At 33.5% G+C, this 15,348-nt stretch overlaps 1 protein-coding gene across 4 annotated transcripts in view; it reads left to right on the plus strand.

The window, feature by feature from the left end:
• Positions 1-15,348, plus strand: part of TMEM161B (transmembrane protein 161B) — a 92,490-nt gene that overhangs the window by 65,796 nt on the left and 11,346 nt on the right. For 3 of the 4 annotated variants that reach the window (XM_063604405.1, XM_055112224.2, XM_055112232.2), the window contains exons 8-12: positions 112-252; positions 2,947-3,060; positions 6,864-7,038; positions 8,239-8,335; positions 9,516-10,798. In XM_063604405.1, coding sequence (XP_063460475.1) covers positions 112-252; positions 2,947-3,060; positions 6,864-7,038; positions 8,239-8,335; positions 9,516-9,793 — 805 coding nt within the window. In that variant the 3' untranslated portion in view covers positions 9,794-10,798. Of the gene's footprint in view, positions 1-111; positions 253-2,946; positions 3,061-6,863; positions 7,039-8,238; positions 8,336-9,515; positions 10,799-15,348 lie in introns of those variants that run through there. The other variant, XM_024928937.4, reaches the window with a different exon arrangement.

The following is a 15,348-nucleotide window of genomic DNA, read 5'->3' on the forward strand; positions in this document are numbered from 1 at the left end:
TGCTTTGTTTTACTGTTATTGTTATTTGTAAGATAATTGATTAGAAGAAAAGAAATTCTTCAAAAGCTAATAATAAAAATTTATCAGCTTTTTTAAAAATTTTATTTTTAGGAGTCCTGTTTCAAAACTTACTTTCAAATTTTTCCTGGCTATTTTCTGTTCATTCATTGGGGCTTTTTTGACATTTCCTGGATTACGACTGGCTCAAATGCATCTGGATGCCCTGAATTTGGCAACAGAAAAAATTACACAGTAAGCGGAAAATGTACATAAGCACATGCAGATAAATATATGTTTTCCATCTTAATGAAGGTATAATATTGTAATGTAATCATAAATTATTGTATTGAAAATTAATAACCATTTGATGTCACACTACTTCCTCTTTCAACTATAAGCAAGTTTCTTTTATTTGCTTCTAAATTTTAAGTCTTGTATTTAAAAAGATACATCATCGATTACTAAATTTGTCTTACCTGTTAAAATGAAAATCTCAAAATTTATATTCTTTCTAATTCAGGGGCTTATATTGCAATCTCTACAACTAAACTGAGGATCCATAGAAATTTCCCTTAAAAAATAAGATCATTTTACTTTAAAATATTTTAAATTTTCATATATATCTATTTAAGTTAACTTTTTAATGTAAAATTTTATTTAAAAACATTTTAAAACTTAAAGTTGTATGTAAGAGGTGTTTGTTTTCCTTAAGTTACTGACCTGCTTATTAGACTCTTATTAAAATAATACATTATTTTGGGATTGTAAGTACTCTACAATGTTATATGTTGTACATTACTTCTAACTACCAAATTCTATTTTAGTTCTGAAATTATATGTTAGTTTGGACAAGTCACATTTCATCTTCATATGTAGTTCAAAGCCCATTTACTATATTCTTTGTGCTTGTCACAGATTTTTTTTTGTTGATGTAGACATCTTGGCAGAAAGATAGGCTTATATCTACTTCAAATCATATGCAGATCAAAGTTCCTGTCTCATCGTTTTGTTTTGCAGTAGAAGCCCAACTTGAGAATATTTCATTTTGATATGTGTATTTATAACCATTAAGTTTATCTGGGTGATCTTATTTCCTAACATTTCTATTCTTTAAAACCTATTTTTAATGATGCTGATTCTTTAGTCTTTTCACATTCTTGTCTCTCTTACCTGTCATTTCCCTTTAATTTAATTTTGACTGTCTTTTTTTTTTAACCTCACTTCCATTTTTCTACATAAGCTTTGTACGTGTGTTTACTTACTATCGCCTCCCACTACACACTCCTTCATCCCTCTTTTTTTTTTTTTTCTCCTTTTACTCAGTGTGCTTTTGGCTGCATCCCGTCTTTCTCCCACCACCCGTCTCCCTAATGGCTTCTTTTAAGACAAAACCTGGTTCTCCCCCTCCTCTCTGCACGCACACTTCAGTCCACTAACCCCAGTGTTATGATTTAAATAAGCTGAAAAGGGTGGGTGGAGGGGAGCCCTTCACAAGCTACTGAAACCGCTGTGGGCTGCTCCTTGATACTAGAGTGTTCCCTAGCAACACTGCATACCTAATACTGCTGCTTTCTTCCCCACATCCGATGGTTTACCCAGGCTGTGGGATGAAAGAATCACTTTATAAAAACATTTAAAGCATTTGGTGATGGTTGGAGGTGGAGTGCACATTTTAGTGTCCTTTTTAGTAAAATGTGGCTTCATTTTAAGATTTTTTCCCTTGGGGGATTTGGGGTTTTATTTTATTTTCAGTTTATTGCAGCCCCTCATTGTGTTGTAGCACTCTGCCTTGATACAAGGGTGTGGGCAAGCTAGTTCTGTTGTGAGAGTAACATGACTGGCACAAAGAGCAGCATTCTCTTCACCCCCATGGCTAGGCACTAGGATGTGTTTTTATATCAGAGGTTAGAGCGGGAGTTCTGTCTTTCCCTGTTAGGTGTTTCTGGCTTCCTGACCCAGCCCTGTTCACTCACACAGATCACTGTCTGCCTGTGTAGTGATACTTTAAAATGTGGTGTTTGTGTGTATTTTGAACCCTCCAGTTTAGCTCTTAAGTGTGATTGATAATGAAAGCAGTTTATGGTAATAAAATGGGTGAAGAATTTGCGTTTTTTCTAAAATAAGAAAAATTTTTATCAGCCATCTGTCTCTGTAGGATACAAACTTGGACAATTAACAATGAAGTTATAGCGCAGACCTGAAACCTTTGCTGTATTAGGTATATTGCCTTGTCAGGAGTAATGCAAATTTTATATATATATATATATGTAGGATAGGGAAATTATTTCAAGTGTGTTCATACTCATTCAAAAAGAAATTAAAATGTGGAATCACTTAACGATTGTTAACAATGGAAGTTAAAAATTATAAATGATCATTACACGTTAAAAGGTTCCTCAGTTGCGGGTTGTTGCAGTAGGTTCCGTCTGCCATATGCCTTCTAGTAATATGGACCTGGCTAATCACTATCATTTACTTGTAGATAATGAGGAGACACTTTGTTTCAGTTGCCCTAGAAAGTATCAGACGACTCTTCTGTACTGAAAATCCATTAGATTCATTGACTATATAAAGTTAGAATCATTAAATACCTGCTTATTAAATCAGGAATAAAGTATGGGATTATTAAAGAATACTAGAATAGAAGTGAACAAATCTGAATTTTAGTCCTATATTTACATTAACTTATTGCCAAGAGCAAGTCATTTAACTTTTCTGTATCTAAATGTTCTCATTTGAAAAATTAAGATAATGATATAATTTCTCACAGGCTCAAATCAGTGTTAAATCATAATGATAAATATAAAATGATGGTGACAGTAGTATCGTAAGTAGTAGAATACCGCAAATAAACTCCTACCTCCATTTTAGTAAGACCCCAGCTTCTGTAGTTTATTAGCACGTGCTGTTTCTGAATTTTTATATTTATTTCTTACGTACTTTCAGAACTTTACTTCATATCAACTTCTTGGCACCTTTATTTATGGTTCTGCTCTGGGTAAAACCAATCACCAAAGACTACATTATGAACCCACCACTGGGTAAAGAAAGTATCCCTTTGTAAGTATGGGCATTTGAGGGCTGATTTTTATCACCAAAACTGCTTTACTAAATGTTATTTACTGTATTTGGTTTTCAGTGATAAAATCAGGACACTGTATTTTTCAGACATTAATAGGAATGCTAAAAGATGTGTTAGAAAATTGAAACTACAGACCATCATGTAACATTTTTGTGATCTTTATTAATGTTAATGATTACCTTGCACTAATATTACCTTACACACTATTTTTTTCCTCCTCTTTACGTCCAGTCGTCATCATTTTTCTGTTGTCATTGTGGCTATTGTTCAGATACCTTCTGGAGTTCTTTTGTTTTAATTTTGAAAATTATGGAGGAAAAAAGTATAAATGGAAACTCATATACTCAACTCCTATGTTTGAAAGTTGTTAACATTTTCCATATTTGCTTCATCCATTCTTTGTTTTGTTTTTTGATGAAGGATTTTTGAAGTAAATTAGAGACATAACAGTTTTATCCCTTAGTACTTTCTTTAGTTTGCACCTCTAAAAAAAAAAAGGATATTTTCCTATATAACAATAACATCATCGTACCTAACAGTTATCTAATACTAATACCTTAACATTATTATCTAATACTAGTTTATATTTCTACAGTTAGGCAACTGTATTTTAGCAGAAGAAGATGGTGAGGAAACAAACAGTTTATTAATAGGCATTAATAACTAGAATTGATCTGTTAGCCTTGTAGAACTGTTAGAGTAGTAGAAAGTTTCAGACAGAACTGGTTCAAACTCCAGCTCTCCTCCTCACTAAAATCTTCATTTGAGGCAGATTATTTAACTTCACTGAGCCTCTGTTTCCCCATCTGGAAGATGAAGATAATAGTATCTAACTCACAAGGTTATCATTGGAATAAATGAAAGAACACATGTAACGCAACCAGCTGGAATTAAGTGCTTAATAAATGTTCTTTTCACTGCTTTGCCTCATCAGAATTAAAATAGAAATACTTGACTAGTCATTGACTCCGCAGTGTACCTTTTATATTGTGTACTTCTTTTAGATCCTGGTACCAGTTTGTCTTGGAATATATATAAAATCAGTGATGACCATGATAATTTCTCTTTTTAGAGTTAATCCTATTGAACCCAGGAAATAGCCACTGAAAAAGTAATGCTTCCCCGCCGCCAACACACACTAATTACCTTAATGGTAATTTAACTTGACAGATTCCCTAAGTATTGAAAAGTAATTCTAAGGATCTAAGGTACTAGAAAAGTCTCAGAGAAACTACTAATTCATATCTTTGATACTGAAAGCATTCCCAATCCTTCCTTGAGATTTTGGTCATGGAAACTGGATTTCATACTCCTGTAACTATGTTCCCTGATTTTTATATTTGCCTTAGTTAAATTGAGAAAATAAGGAAACTAGCATTTATAAAACACTTATATACCAGTTATTATGTGAGATATTCATACTTTACATATTGTATCTTCTTATGGTAATTGTCCATTTGTTGCTGTTGTCATCCTATTTTATACATGAAATAACAAGCTCAGAGGTTAAATAATTTGACTAAGGTTATTCAGCCAGATCGCGTGTACATAAAACACTTGGTAGTTATACCAACATTCACTTCCCACTTCCAGTCTGATTAAACTTCATGTGGATTTATTAGTAATGAATACTTTATTTAATAGAAATGGGAATAAGGAACTTTTCCCTTGTGTGTATATTAAATTATAGGAAAAATATTGTTTGTATATAAAGACCTGAGGTTCTCTTTCTATAGCTTTTTCCCCCCTTTGTCCCATCCCCATTTCTGACCTGTTTCATAAGCATTCCAAGCAAAATTATAGTTTTACCTCTGCTCTCTTTTATTCTTCTTTAATTTGAATTCATGGTTAAGTTATTAGAGGCAGTTTTTAATTTTTGTTAAAAATCTAAAATGCGTGTGATAGATTTTGAAAAAATGGCTGCCCATCAAAGAGGGTAGGATGAAGGAAAAATGAAGTGACAGGTTCTTCTTCTGTCACAGACAAATTGGTTTGTGGAAAGGTCTTTGTAATCAGAAGCAAAAATATGGTATAATGTAGTTTCAACCCAGAAATGTATTTGAGTCCATCATGTGTTCTGATAAAGCATTGCAAAAAATAAAATATGGTAAACAGAGTCCATGTGTGCTCATAATCTCCTAAGAAGAACACAGCATATACAGGAAAGCTCAGAATGGCATCAGGAATTTAGGGTGGTTTCTTCTGCCTGTTCTTTCCCTATATACTTTAAGCTCCTCCTCATGCTCCTTCTTGAGATACTCTATCAGATCAACTTATCAGATATTTATGATGGTATTGAATAATCTAATTAGAAAGTACTATTTAATGACTATTATCCTAAATCCTCAACTCATAAACTGAACAAATAATTTTCTAGTTCACTACCTTATTCTGTTCCTTTCATTCACATTACCTGTTATCCTCAAAGGCTGTGAAATAGCTGTCTTCAGGCTGCTCCCAGTTAGTTGTCCTTGTTGCACAACTGGAGGGAGCACAGTATTGTTTATAGGTCCCCAGGAAAGGGTCAAGGCTGTGGGTAGGCTTGTGTCTTATGTACTGTTACTCTCACATGATGGCTCCTTAATCTCATTGTTCATTGTAGTGGAAACATGTTGATAAAATGTTATGCCTTTATCTTTCTTAGCCAACATTGCTTTTCCATTGAAATTTTATGTCCATGTCCCCTCATGACTTAATAAAAAGAAATGAGAGAGTATATATAGTAAAGTCTTTGTCCCATCCCCATTTCCTACCTCCATTTCATAAACAGTTCGAGCAAAATTTTACACTTCAAATTTTCCCATATTGTAGTTTTAGTTATGAGGGTTTTTTTTTAAATCTTTTCTCATTTGTTCTTTATATGCATCCATTCTACTGTCATGTTCTTAAGAATTTCAGAGAGACCCTTCTGAGTTCCAGGTTTTATCTGGCAAATGAGTCTGTGCATTACAATAGTCATTTTAAGTGCCTGATAGGTACTAGATATAAGACTAGATGCCAAGGGTGGTCTAGTCACTACATTCAAATTACTTGCAATGTAGTTCTTCATCAGAGCAGAAACCCATGGTCTTTTAAAAACATTAAACACCAAAAGGACATCAGAAATTATCTCTTCTTTCTAAAAATTCTTTAAGCAGCCCTCATCAGTGGTCTGGTTTCTGAAACGGTGTCCTTCCGTTATGTATTTTCACCTGGAATCTTAACCTTAACCTTGAGGAATTGCTCAGAACCGAGCCAGCTTCAATGCATAGCAAGTTAAATGAATTGTTGTAGAGGAATCTCAGGCACCTGATTTCTTCATGATATATCAGAATTTTTGATTTTCCAGTGGTCCCAAGTAAAAGCTCAGCAGAGTGAAAGATCCCATCCAAGTAGGTATATGATCAGGCAAAGCTGTAACCAGTGATGCTGGGTGATTGACTTGATTAGTCCCACAGGCAATCCCTGCAGTTTTCTTTCTTTCCCCAACTTGTCTTTTCATGTCACAGCCAGTTTTTATCCATGGAGGAGGGTATATAGAGAAAAGGATCTCATGTATTGCTCTACTTTTTTCTTCTAGATACCTGTTAACTTCTTACGCTTTCATGATACATTTATCTAGTTCTGTTATTCAAGTTAAAGTATTATACAGATAAGTCTATGGCAGAGTCAGATTCTTTTATGTGTCTAACTGTTGCGAAGTATAGACTTCTTATATCTTATATGGTGACCATTAACATATAACGAGCATGCTAGCATATTGTTGTCTTTGAGAGCACCGTATCAACTTTTTGATCTGTAGAATGACAGAAGCCACATTCGATACTCTGCGACTCTGGTTAATAATCCTGCTGTGTGCTTTGCGGTTGGCCATGATGCGTAGTCACCTGCAAGCTTATTTAAATTTAGCCCAAAAATGTGTGGATCAGATGAAGAAAGAAGCGGGGCGAATAAGCACGGTTGAGCTACAGAAAATGGTAAGTTTTATACCCTAGTCAAAATGAAAAATAGCAAAAACTGCACTGTAAAAAAAAAAAAAATTTGTTTCCTTTAGTAGATAGTATTTCAACCCATCATATTCTTATTATAAATAAACAGAACAATCTTAAGTTGACAGATATCAAAGAGACCTTGATCTGATTTTGGTGCCAAGTGAGGTCTTAATTCCTCTTCCTGCCTTAAGTGCTTGGTGTCATACAGTGGGTGGTACAAAGCTGTTTTATGCCTAATATTGCTAAATGGGACCCTTCTAATTGATTTGAAAGACATTATAACATATTGTCCAGACTTTAAGACTTAAAGAGTAGGAAATACTACTTTTAGTGGCTAAATTTATTCATTTTAATATTACTTGAACATGAAATGTAAGTATTTAATTTATTTGAGGCTTCCAGAGAATAAAAGGACAAGGAATCCATCTGCCACTATAGTGGACCAATAACCTGATTCTTTTTTTAAGAGAGGTGGTTTTTAGCTACCTTGCTTTATTATTATTATTGTTATTTTATTTTTTGTAGAGACAGGGTCTCTCTGTGTAGCCCAGGCTTGTCTTGAACTCCTGGGCTCAAGTAATCCTCCTGCATCACCTCCTAAAGTATTGGGATTACAGGCGTGAGTCACCACGCCCAACCAGCTTCAGTTTTTGATTCACCTCCATAGTTAGGGGCATTTATTAAGATTTAAACAACTTTTTTCTGTTTTACCTTTTATATATTTTTATATTTTCCATAGTTTGACTTCAAATATGTTCATGTAGAATGGGGACTTAATGTTTTTATTTATGAGGGATTTATGCTCTTATATGGCTCTGCCTACTATTGTTATTTAGTTGGATATTTTAGGTAGATGCCCTTACACTGTGTTTTATCTTTGAAATATAAGTAAATATATACCATTTGAATCTTAGTCATTATTTTCTCCAATATATATACATCATTTAAGAATTATTTTTAAGGAATCTATTTTAATATTCTCACGTTCTAAAAACTTGTCTTCAAATTGAGCCTTTCCAAAGTCATTTTGGGGACATTTATCATGCAGCACAACTTATTGACATTTAGCTTCCTTCTCCTGAAAGGATTATCTCTTAAGCATTTTGGTATGGCAATTATATGAAAGTTTAATTCACTCCTAACATGTCAGTTGCATTAGACACTTAAGAATGTTGTTGGTTGCAGGTGGCTCGAGTCTTTTATTATCTTTGTGTCATTGCACTGCAGTATGTGGCGCCTCTGGTAATGCTGCTTCACACAACTCTGCTTTTGAAAACACTAGGTAGGCATGCCCTGGCAACTAGGAAGCATCTTTTACTTTCTACCTATAATTAATAAAGCTTTTTGTCACCAACAAAGAAATGCAACTCTTAAAATTGTTTCTCTTTTTAAAAGTTGTAAAAAGAACCATGGGAAAGTTCTAGCTGTGGAAGGTGATTTATCATCTTCATTTTGGAAACTCAGGCCCATGGTTTTATAACTTTATGCTTTGTCTTCAAGAATTGTTTACTAAAGGTTAAGTCTCAGATTTACCCAGTAACTTTAGTAAGCACTGTTGATCTTAGTTAGTTTCATGTTATAAGAGGATGATTTAAGGTTTTGTTATTGCCTAACATTTAAATTATTACAAGGCAATTATAAACTTACATAAATTATAGAATGCTATGGTAAGTTCTAGTTTAGATAACTTACATCGAAAGGGTGAAGATTTCTTAGTACAAAATTCTACAAGTCTCTTCACTAAGCTATCAAGTCCCCATGTGGTGGTGTTATTCAAGAGGTATCTATTATTGCATTGATCATTTCCCCTTTCTTAGATCAGGCAATCAGCCACTGTTAGGGTTTAAGAAACCCGAAAGAACTAAAAGTATTATTTGGCTTCATGGACCTAGTAGGTGTCATAGACTTGATGATAGGTATAGGTGCCCTGTAAGAATCTACAGAATGTAAAGGGATAGGTAGTTCAATTGTAAATTAAGTGGCTCATATCCTATCCACTGTAGGAAAGTATATGATGAAATAAATTTTTGGAAGCTATTAATAGGTTTTCACATTGAAATCATAGTTTCTGAGAAAGGAATTTATTTTGATATTCTAGAAGTAGAAAAGATTTCTCAGAAGTTATTGAATCTGTCCTTGTCACTCCAGTAGAGTTAGCTGATTAATTTCTTATACAATGAGGAAATTGTTTTGTTATTTTACCAATTTTTAGTGCAGTTAATTAAAAATATATCAGACTTTTTGCTTTAATGTGTACCTTTACTGATGAGGCCAGATAGTCTCTAGTCAGGTTAATTTTTTACGGATCTAGAAGGATTATTATTTTACTTTATTTTTAACATAAAATGATGTACTGTGCCACTAAACATATTGTTAATTTCAAATATAGGAAGATTTTTTTTTAATAAAAAGCTTGGTAATTAGTTACTCTTCAAATTGTATTTGTGTCTTTGATTTTCTAGGTAATCATTCCTGGGGTATTTATCCAGAATCTATCTCTACCTTACCAGTGGATAATAGTCTACTGTCCAATTCTGTTTACTCTGAATTACCATCAGCTGAAGGGAAAATGAAGGTAACTGTTACACAAATAACAGTGGCACTGAGCAGCTTAAAAAATATTTTTACTCCTCTTCTTTTTCGAGGACTTCTGTCTTTTCTGACCTGGTGGATTGCTGCTTGCCTCTTTTCTACAAGCCTTTTTGGGCTTTTCTATCACCAGTATCTGACTGTGGCATGAATCTCAGTTAACAAAAAAGCATATCCAAATCACCCTTTAAATTAAAATATTTGTGCCCTTAAAGGGCGGATGAAAACCAGAAGAAAGCAAATACAATGGGAAAAAAAAAACATATCAGAATGTCTTGTATTAAATGTTTCCTCTGTATTCTCAGGGTGAATTAATGTAGTAATATTTAAAATTACAAAATAGATTGTTAACTGTTACACTGTGGCATTGGAATTTTAACTCTTTGTATTTACTGGTATGAGAGGGCTATCTACAAGGGTAATATTTCTGATTACCCTGGTTTACAGAAACCTCCAGCAGTCTTTGAAACATCTCACATGACTCTAGTTATTGATTGCTTTTAATGGTTTTATGGTACTGTTGATAGTCATAGTGGTTGCCTATAGAACAATCTTCAAACTGAGCCATGCTTTAGGGGAGGGAAAGGGGCTAAAGTCTCTTCTGTTGGTAATTTATTAGTTACTCTTGAAACAATAAAATCCAACAGAAAGGAAAAGATAGCTACTGTATATTACAGTAAAGAAAGCTGCATAGTTATTTTAAATTTAATGGAGATGAATATGGTTAAAATATATAACTACTGCTGCTTGAGAATAGCAAGAGTATTGTTTTAAAACATATTCCACCCAACTTGAGAGTTCTTTTAAAATGATTGGCCATATGAACATTTGTAATCTTGCCATTAGGTTTGGACCTGCCATATTTTGTTTTATTCTGTGATCCTAACTAGTTCCTTTTAATAGGCTAAAATATTTATCAATACTGATCAGACTTTAAAGAAATTACTTTGTAAACCTGCTGACTACCTGTATGTATTGTATATATATTATATATTAAATATATAATATATTGAGATTATAAAAGATGAAAATATTGAATCCTTATAATATTTTAAGTTGCAGAATGTATGTTAAAAAGTGACTTGAATGAGATGTATTTGTATCTAGAAATTTTATTTCTTTTTGGAATGAGATTAAAATACATTTTGAAAGTTCAGCAGAGTAAGCAATTTATTTGTGTTGCCTATGTGTGAGTGTATTTAAAGTTTTATGGACGCTTAATGGTTTCTCCCAAATTAAAATTCTTTTTCTGTTATTTCCAAAAATCAGAATCTTTCCCTCTCAAATCAGGTCTACAGGTATCATGTATGCCTTTGTTAAATAGGACTTGTTTTAAATTTGTAGTTTCTAGAATTAGAAATATTTTTGTTTTACTGGCCAAAACAGATAATTTGAATGAAACATTCAAGGGAAATGAAAAAAAGTAAAACTCTTTTTGATGCCTTTTACATCTAAAGTTCAAAATGAAGGGTCAAGATTGTAAAATGTGTAAGAGATAAAGGTAGTTTTTTTGTCTTTTCAAATAAATGAATACATGCTTTTCCATATAACTCTTAAGAGGCTGTCTTTATGTTTCAGTGCTGTTAACACTGTTGAAAGCAAGTTTGAAACTCTTCTTTTGGAATAACTTTCAGGGCTTTTAAGGTTCACAGTCATCTGAAAATTTTAATATAGCAAATTCCTGTCTTTGGGTGTAGATTTAAATATTTTGGAAATAGCCATGTTTTAAAAGGAAAGGAATGCTTATACACTGCTGAGGATGTAAATTACTTCCAGTCCTATGGAAAACAGTATGGAGATTCCTCAAAGAACTAAAAATAGAACTACCATTTGACTGAGCAGTTTCATCATTAGGTATCAATCCAAATGAAAGGCAATCATTGTATCAAAAAGAGACCTGCACTTATCTGTTATTGAAGCAGTATTCACAGTGGCAAAGTCATGGGGTCAACCTAAGTGGCCATCAATGGTTGATTGGATAAAGAAAATGTGGTATGTATACACCATAGAATACCATGCAGCCGTAAAAAAAGAATGAAACTATGTTCTTTGAAGCAACATGGATGAAACTGGAGGCCATTATCCTAAGTGAACTAACTCAGAAACAGAAAATGAAATACCAGATGTTCTTTTATAAGCGGGAGCTGAACAATGAGTACTCATGGAAATAAAAATGGAAACAGTAGACTCTAGGGATTCCAAAAGAGGGGAAGTGGGAAGGAAATGAGGGTTGAAACACTACCTGTTGCATACTATGTTCACTATTTGATTGATGGGTTCACTAGAAGTCCAAACCTCAGCATTGTGCAATACACCCATATAGCAAACCAGCACATGTACGCCCTGAAACTAAAATAAAACATGTAAAAAATTGAGTAGTAAGTACTTAAACTGGATAAAACTGACTGAAATGAATTGTGAATATATCCTAATGACGCTTCATGTGTATTTCCAAAGGAAGCATTTCAAATATATTTTGAGATATATCAGCGTCATCAAAATATGTTTGTTTTATAATAAGATGATACCAAAATTTCACATTTGTTTTGTATCTGAAAATTCTCACATGTTGGACTAGGGAAGAATCTCACCTGGTATTTATAATCATTCTTACCAAAGAGCTACATTTTAAAAAGTAAAATTGAAGTTATTATTTTAAGTTTCAAAGATTGTACAGTGCAGTAATATGGTGTAAAAGACATAGAGTTCATTATTGGATGGAATAATGTGTATTCCTAAAGTTCTGTTAATTCATTCTTTTTAAACTTAAACTCTAAGTATACTCTGGCTTGAGCAAACCAAGTATTTTAAGTAACAGGTTTGGTCTAGTTTTTTTAGCCTTTCAAAGCAAATTTGAACTAATTGGTTTATTTTTATGCATTTTGTCTTTGAACCAAGAGTTATGTTCTTTAAATACAAAAGGGTTTGTACTTTATGTAAACCAAGTAATATTTTAATATCCCCAAATTAGACCAGTATAGTTCTTTTATTTTGTATGTTATACTTTAGTCAATATAATATGCTTCAAAGCATATATAAAGTTATTTTTATTGTATGTGTTTGCCCTTATAATCTTGGTTTTGTATGATTAGTAGGATTGCGACAATTTATTGGTTCCTGTCTTTCCGACTCCCCCACTTGCTAGCCATTGCACTATAAAATCAGAGCTGTATTCTTCCTCCTACCCCCATTGATTTGTCTGAAATGAAAAGCATATAATTTTATCTTAATATCCATGTGCATTTTTATTATATCAGTATTTCTCCCAGAATCCCAATTGATGTGCATAAAATGACCAATGCATACAAGCAGAATGGGCTCATTGTCTTATTGTTTCTGATATAAATATCATTGGTAAAATAGTGGCATTTCTTCCTCAGTTATGATTCAGAAGAGATATTCATCCATTAATGGAATTGACAGGTCCAGGAAGCAATAAATAGAATTCATTATGAAATCTATAATTGGAACTTCACTGGATAGATATTATTCTTTCAAATGAAAGATTAAATTCTCAGTATTTTGAAGCCTAAGGTCTCAACATTCTCTGAATTCATATACAGTTTCTGAGCCATCACTTAATTGAAGATGTTCTATCAAGGTATATGGCTTTATTCAACAAAATAAAACTAAGTGATTTTTAAATGCAGATCATCCTGTGTCTTTGCAAAGATTTAGGTGTCTTAAGGAATCAGATTTAAACACACTAGTGATACTAGAGCTTGAACCCAGTGTCTCGAACACTTGTACCATCTCATCTTTTAACTCCTATCCATCTTATTATGTTCATACCTTGGGTTTAGAGCTGAGCTCGTTATGTGCCATGAAGACTCTGACATGGACACCAAGGATGGTCAAAAAGCTAATGTCTTGCTTGATGATATCTTGGGATTAAAACAAAAGCTAATGTCAACCTTTTCCTTTTTTAAAGTGGTAAACATTTTCACATATTTTTGTTTTGTTCCTAAGGTGGGGAACAAAAACAGGTAGAGCCTTTTAACATATATGTCTTCTGTTACCATGGGACTCCTTTTTTAGCTATGAACTATTCATGATGGACAGGCCTATTTTTAATGGATCAGAGTGTGTATTTTTCCATCCTATTGTTTTTTGTTTTGTTTTCTTTTGTTTTCCTCCCACCACTCCCTGCATGTGGTTACTGTTCTTTCTCCCGTTTGGGGAAAGACAATTTATTTTCTTAAATAAAGTAGTAGCATAGTTTCGTAGGCAGAATGCTAATCTAAGAATCAGAAAACATCTCATCCCATTTCTGTCTATAGTTTTTTTTTTTTTTTGCATCTTTAAAATGAATTTACATTAAATGTGTGGCTATATATATATATATATATATATATTTTTTTTTTTTTTTTTTGAGACGGAGTCTTGCTCTGTCGCCCAGGCTGGAGTGCAGTGGCGCGGTCTCGGCTCACTGCAAGCTCCGCCTCCCGGGTTCACGCCATTCTCCTGCCTCAGCCTCCTGAGTAACTGGGACTACAGGCGCCCGCCACCATGACCAGCTAATTTTTCGTATTTTTAATAGAGACGGGGTTTCACAGTATTAGCCAGGATGGTCTCGATCTCCTGACCTCGTGATCCACCTGCCTCGGCCTCCCAAAGTGCTGGGATTACAGGCGTGGGCCACCGCGCCTGGCCGGCTATGTATTTCTAAATCTGATAACTGATTTCTCTGTGTTATGAGAAAAACATACAGCTATGTTTGATTTTAGGAATGGTTACAGATCATGTTGGAGGGCATTCATTTATTGTTATTTGAAAATGACTTCACAAAGAGTGTTTTCTCTGGAATAATTTGGTTTGTACCCATTTAGTTATTTTTCAGTAAATACATGTTGAGTGCCTGTAATGTGCCATAGGCTGTTCCACACACCCTAGCTACAGCAATGAACAAAACAGCAAAATCTATTCCCTCCAAGAGCTTAGCATCTAGTGGAGAGAATGCAGACAATAAATTAAGATGAAGAGTCTAATATAGGATATCTGGATGTGTATTGTTGTTGAGCTGGTGTCCCTGTTGGGGGAAGGAGGGTCTAGGACTTCCTCTTCTGCTATCTTGCTGACATCATTTTCCGTTTGGAATTACATCTTTAATATGTTAAAAGAAAATAGCTACTAATGTAGGATTCCATGGCTTTTAATAGAAAGACTTTAAAAAGAAAAACTAAGGAGATTTGTGGTCAGGATGAAGGGCAATAATCATAGATGAAGACATGGAAATGGACAAGGAAGACATTATAAATATTTAAGCAAATGGACAAAAAACAATTATTGAATGCCTGTGTTATTTTAAAATTCAGCATATTTAAAGTTCACAATAACAGTGGAAAAGGAAAGGATAAATGAGGTTAAAATAATATGTTTTTAGCAGTATCATGAAAGTGTGAATGTAATTTGTATTGTAATAAAAGAATAATGTACACTGTAATCTCTAAGATAATCCATAAAAGAATCTGTAACAAGTAAATAAAAGAAGGAAATGGAATAATATTAATTTAAAAGATGAAAACAAACCAGATGGGACTGAAATCAAAAGTAGTGGAAATGAATGCAACTATATCAGAAATTAGATTTCTGATAAACGGAAAAGACATAAAATATCAACAAGAAATCTTGCAGTTAGAAGCAGTATGGAAACTCCACAAGGTGGCAGTTATGCATTGCAAAGGACACCAGCAAGCTTCCACCTTG

The sequence above is a fragment of the Pan paniscus genome, chromosome 4 (genome assembly GCF_029289425.2).
Source record: "Pan paniscus chromosome 4, NHGRI_mPanPan1-v2.0_pri, whole genome shotgun sequence".
NCBI classification, from domain to species: Eukaryota; Metazoa; Chordata; class Mammalia; order Primates; family Hominidae; genus Pan; species Pan paniscus.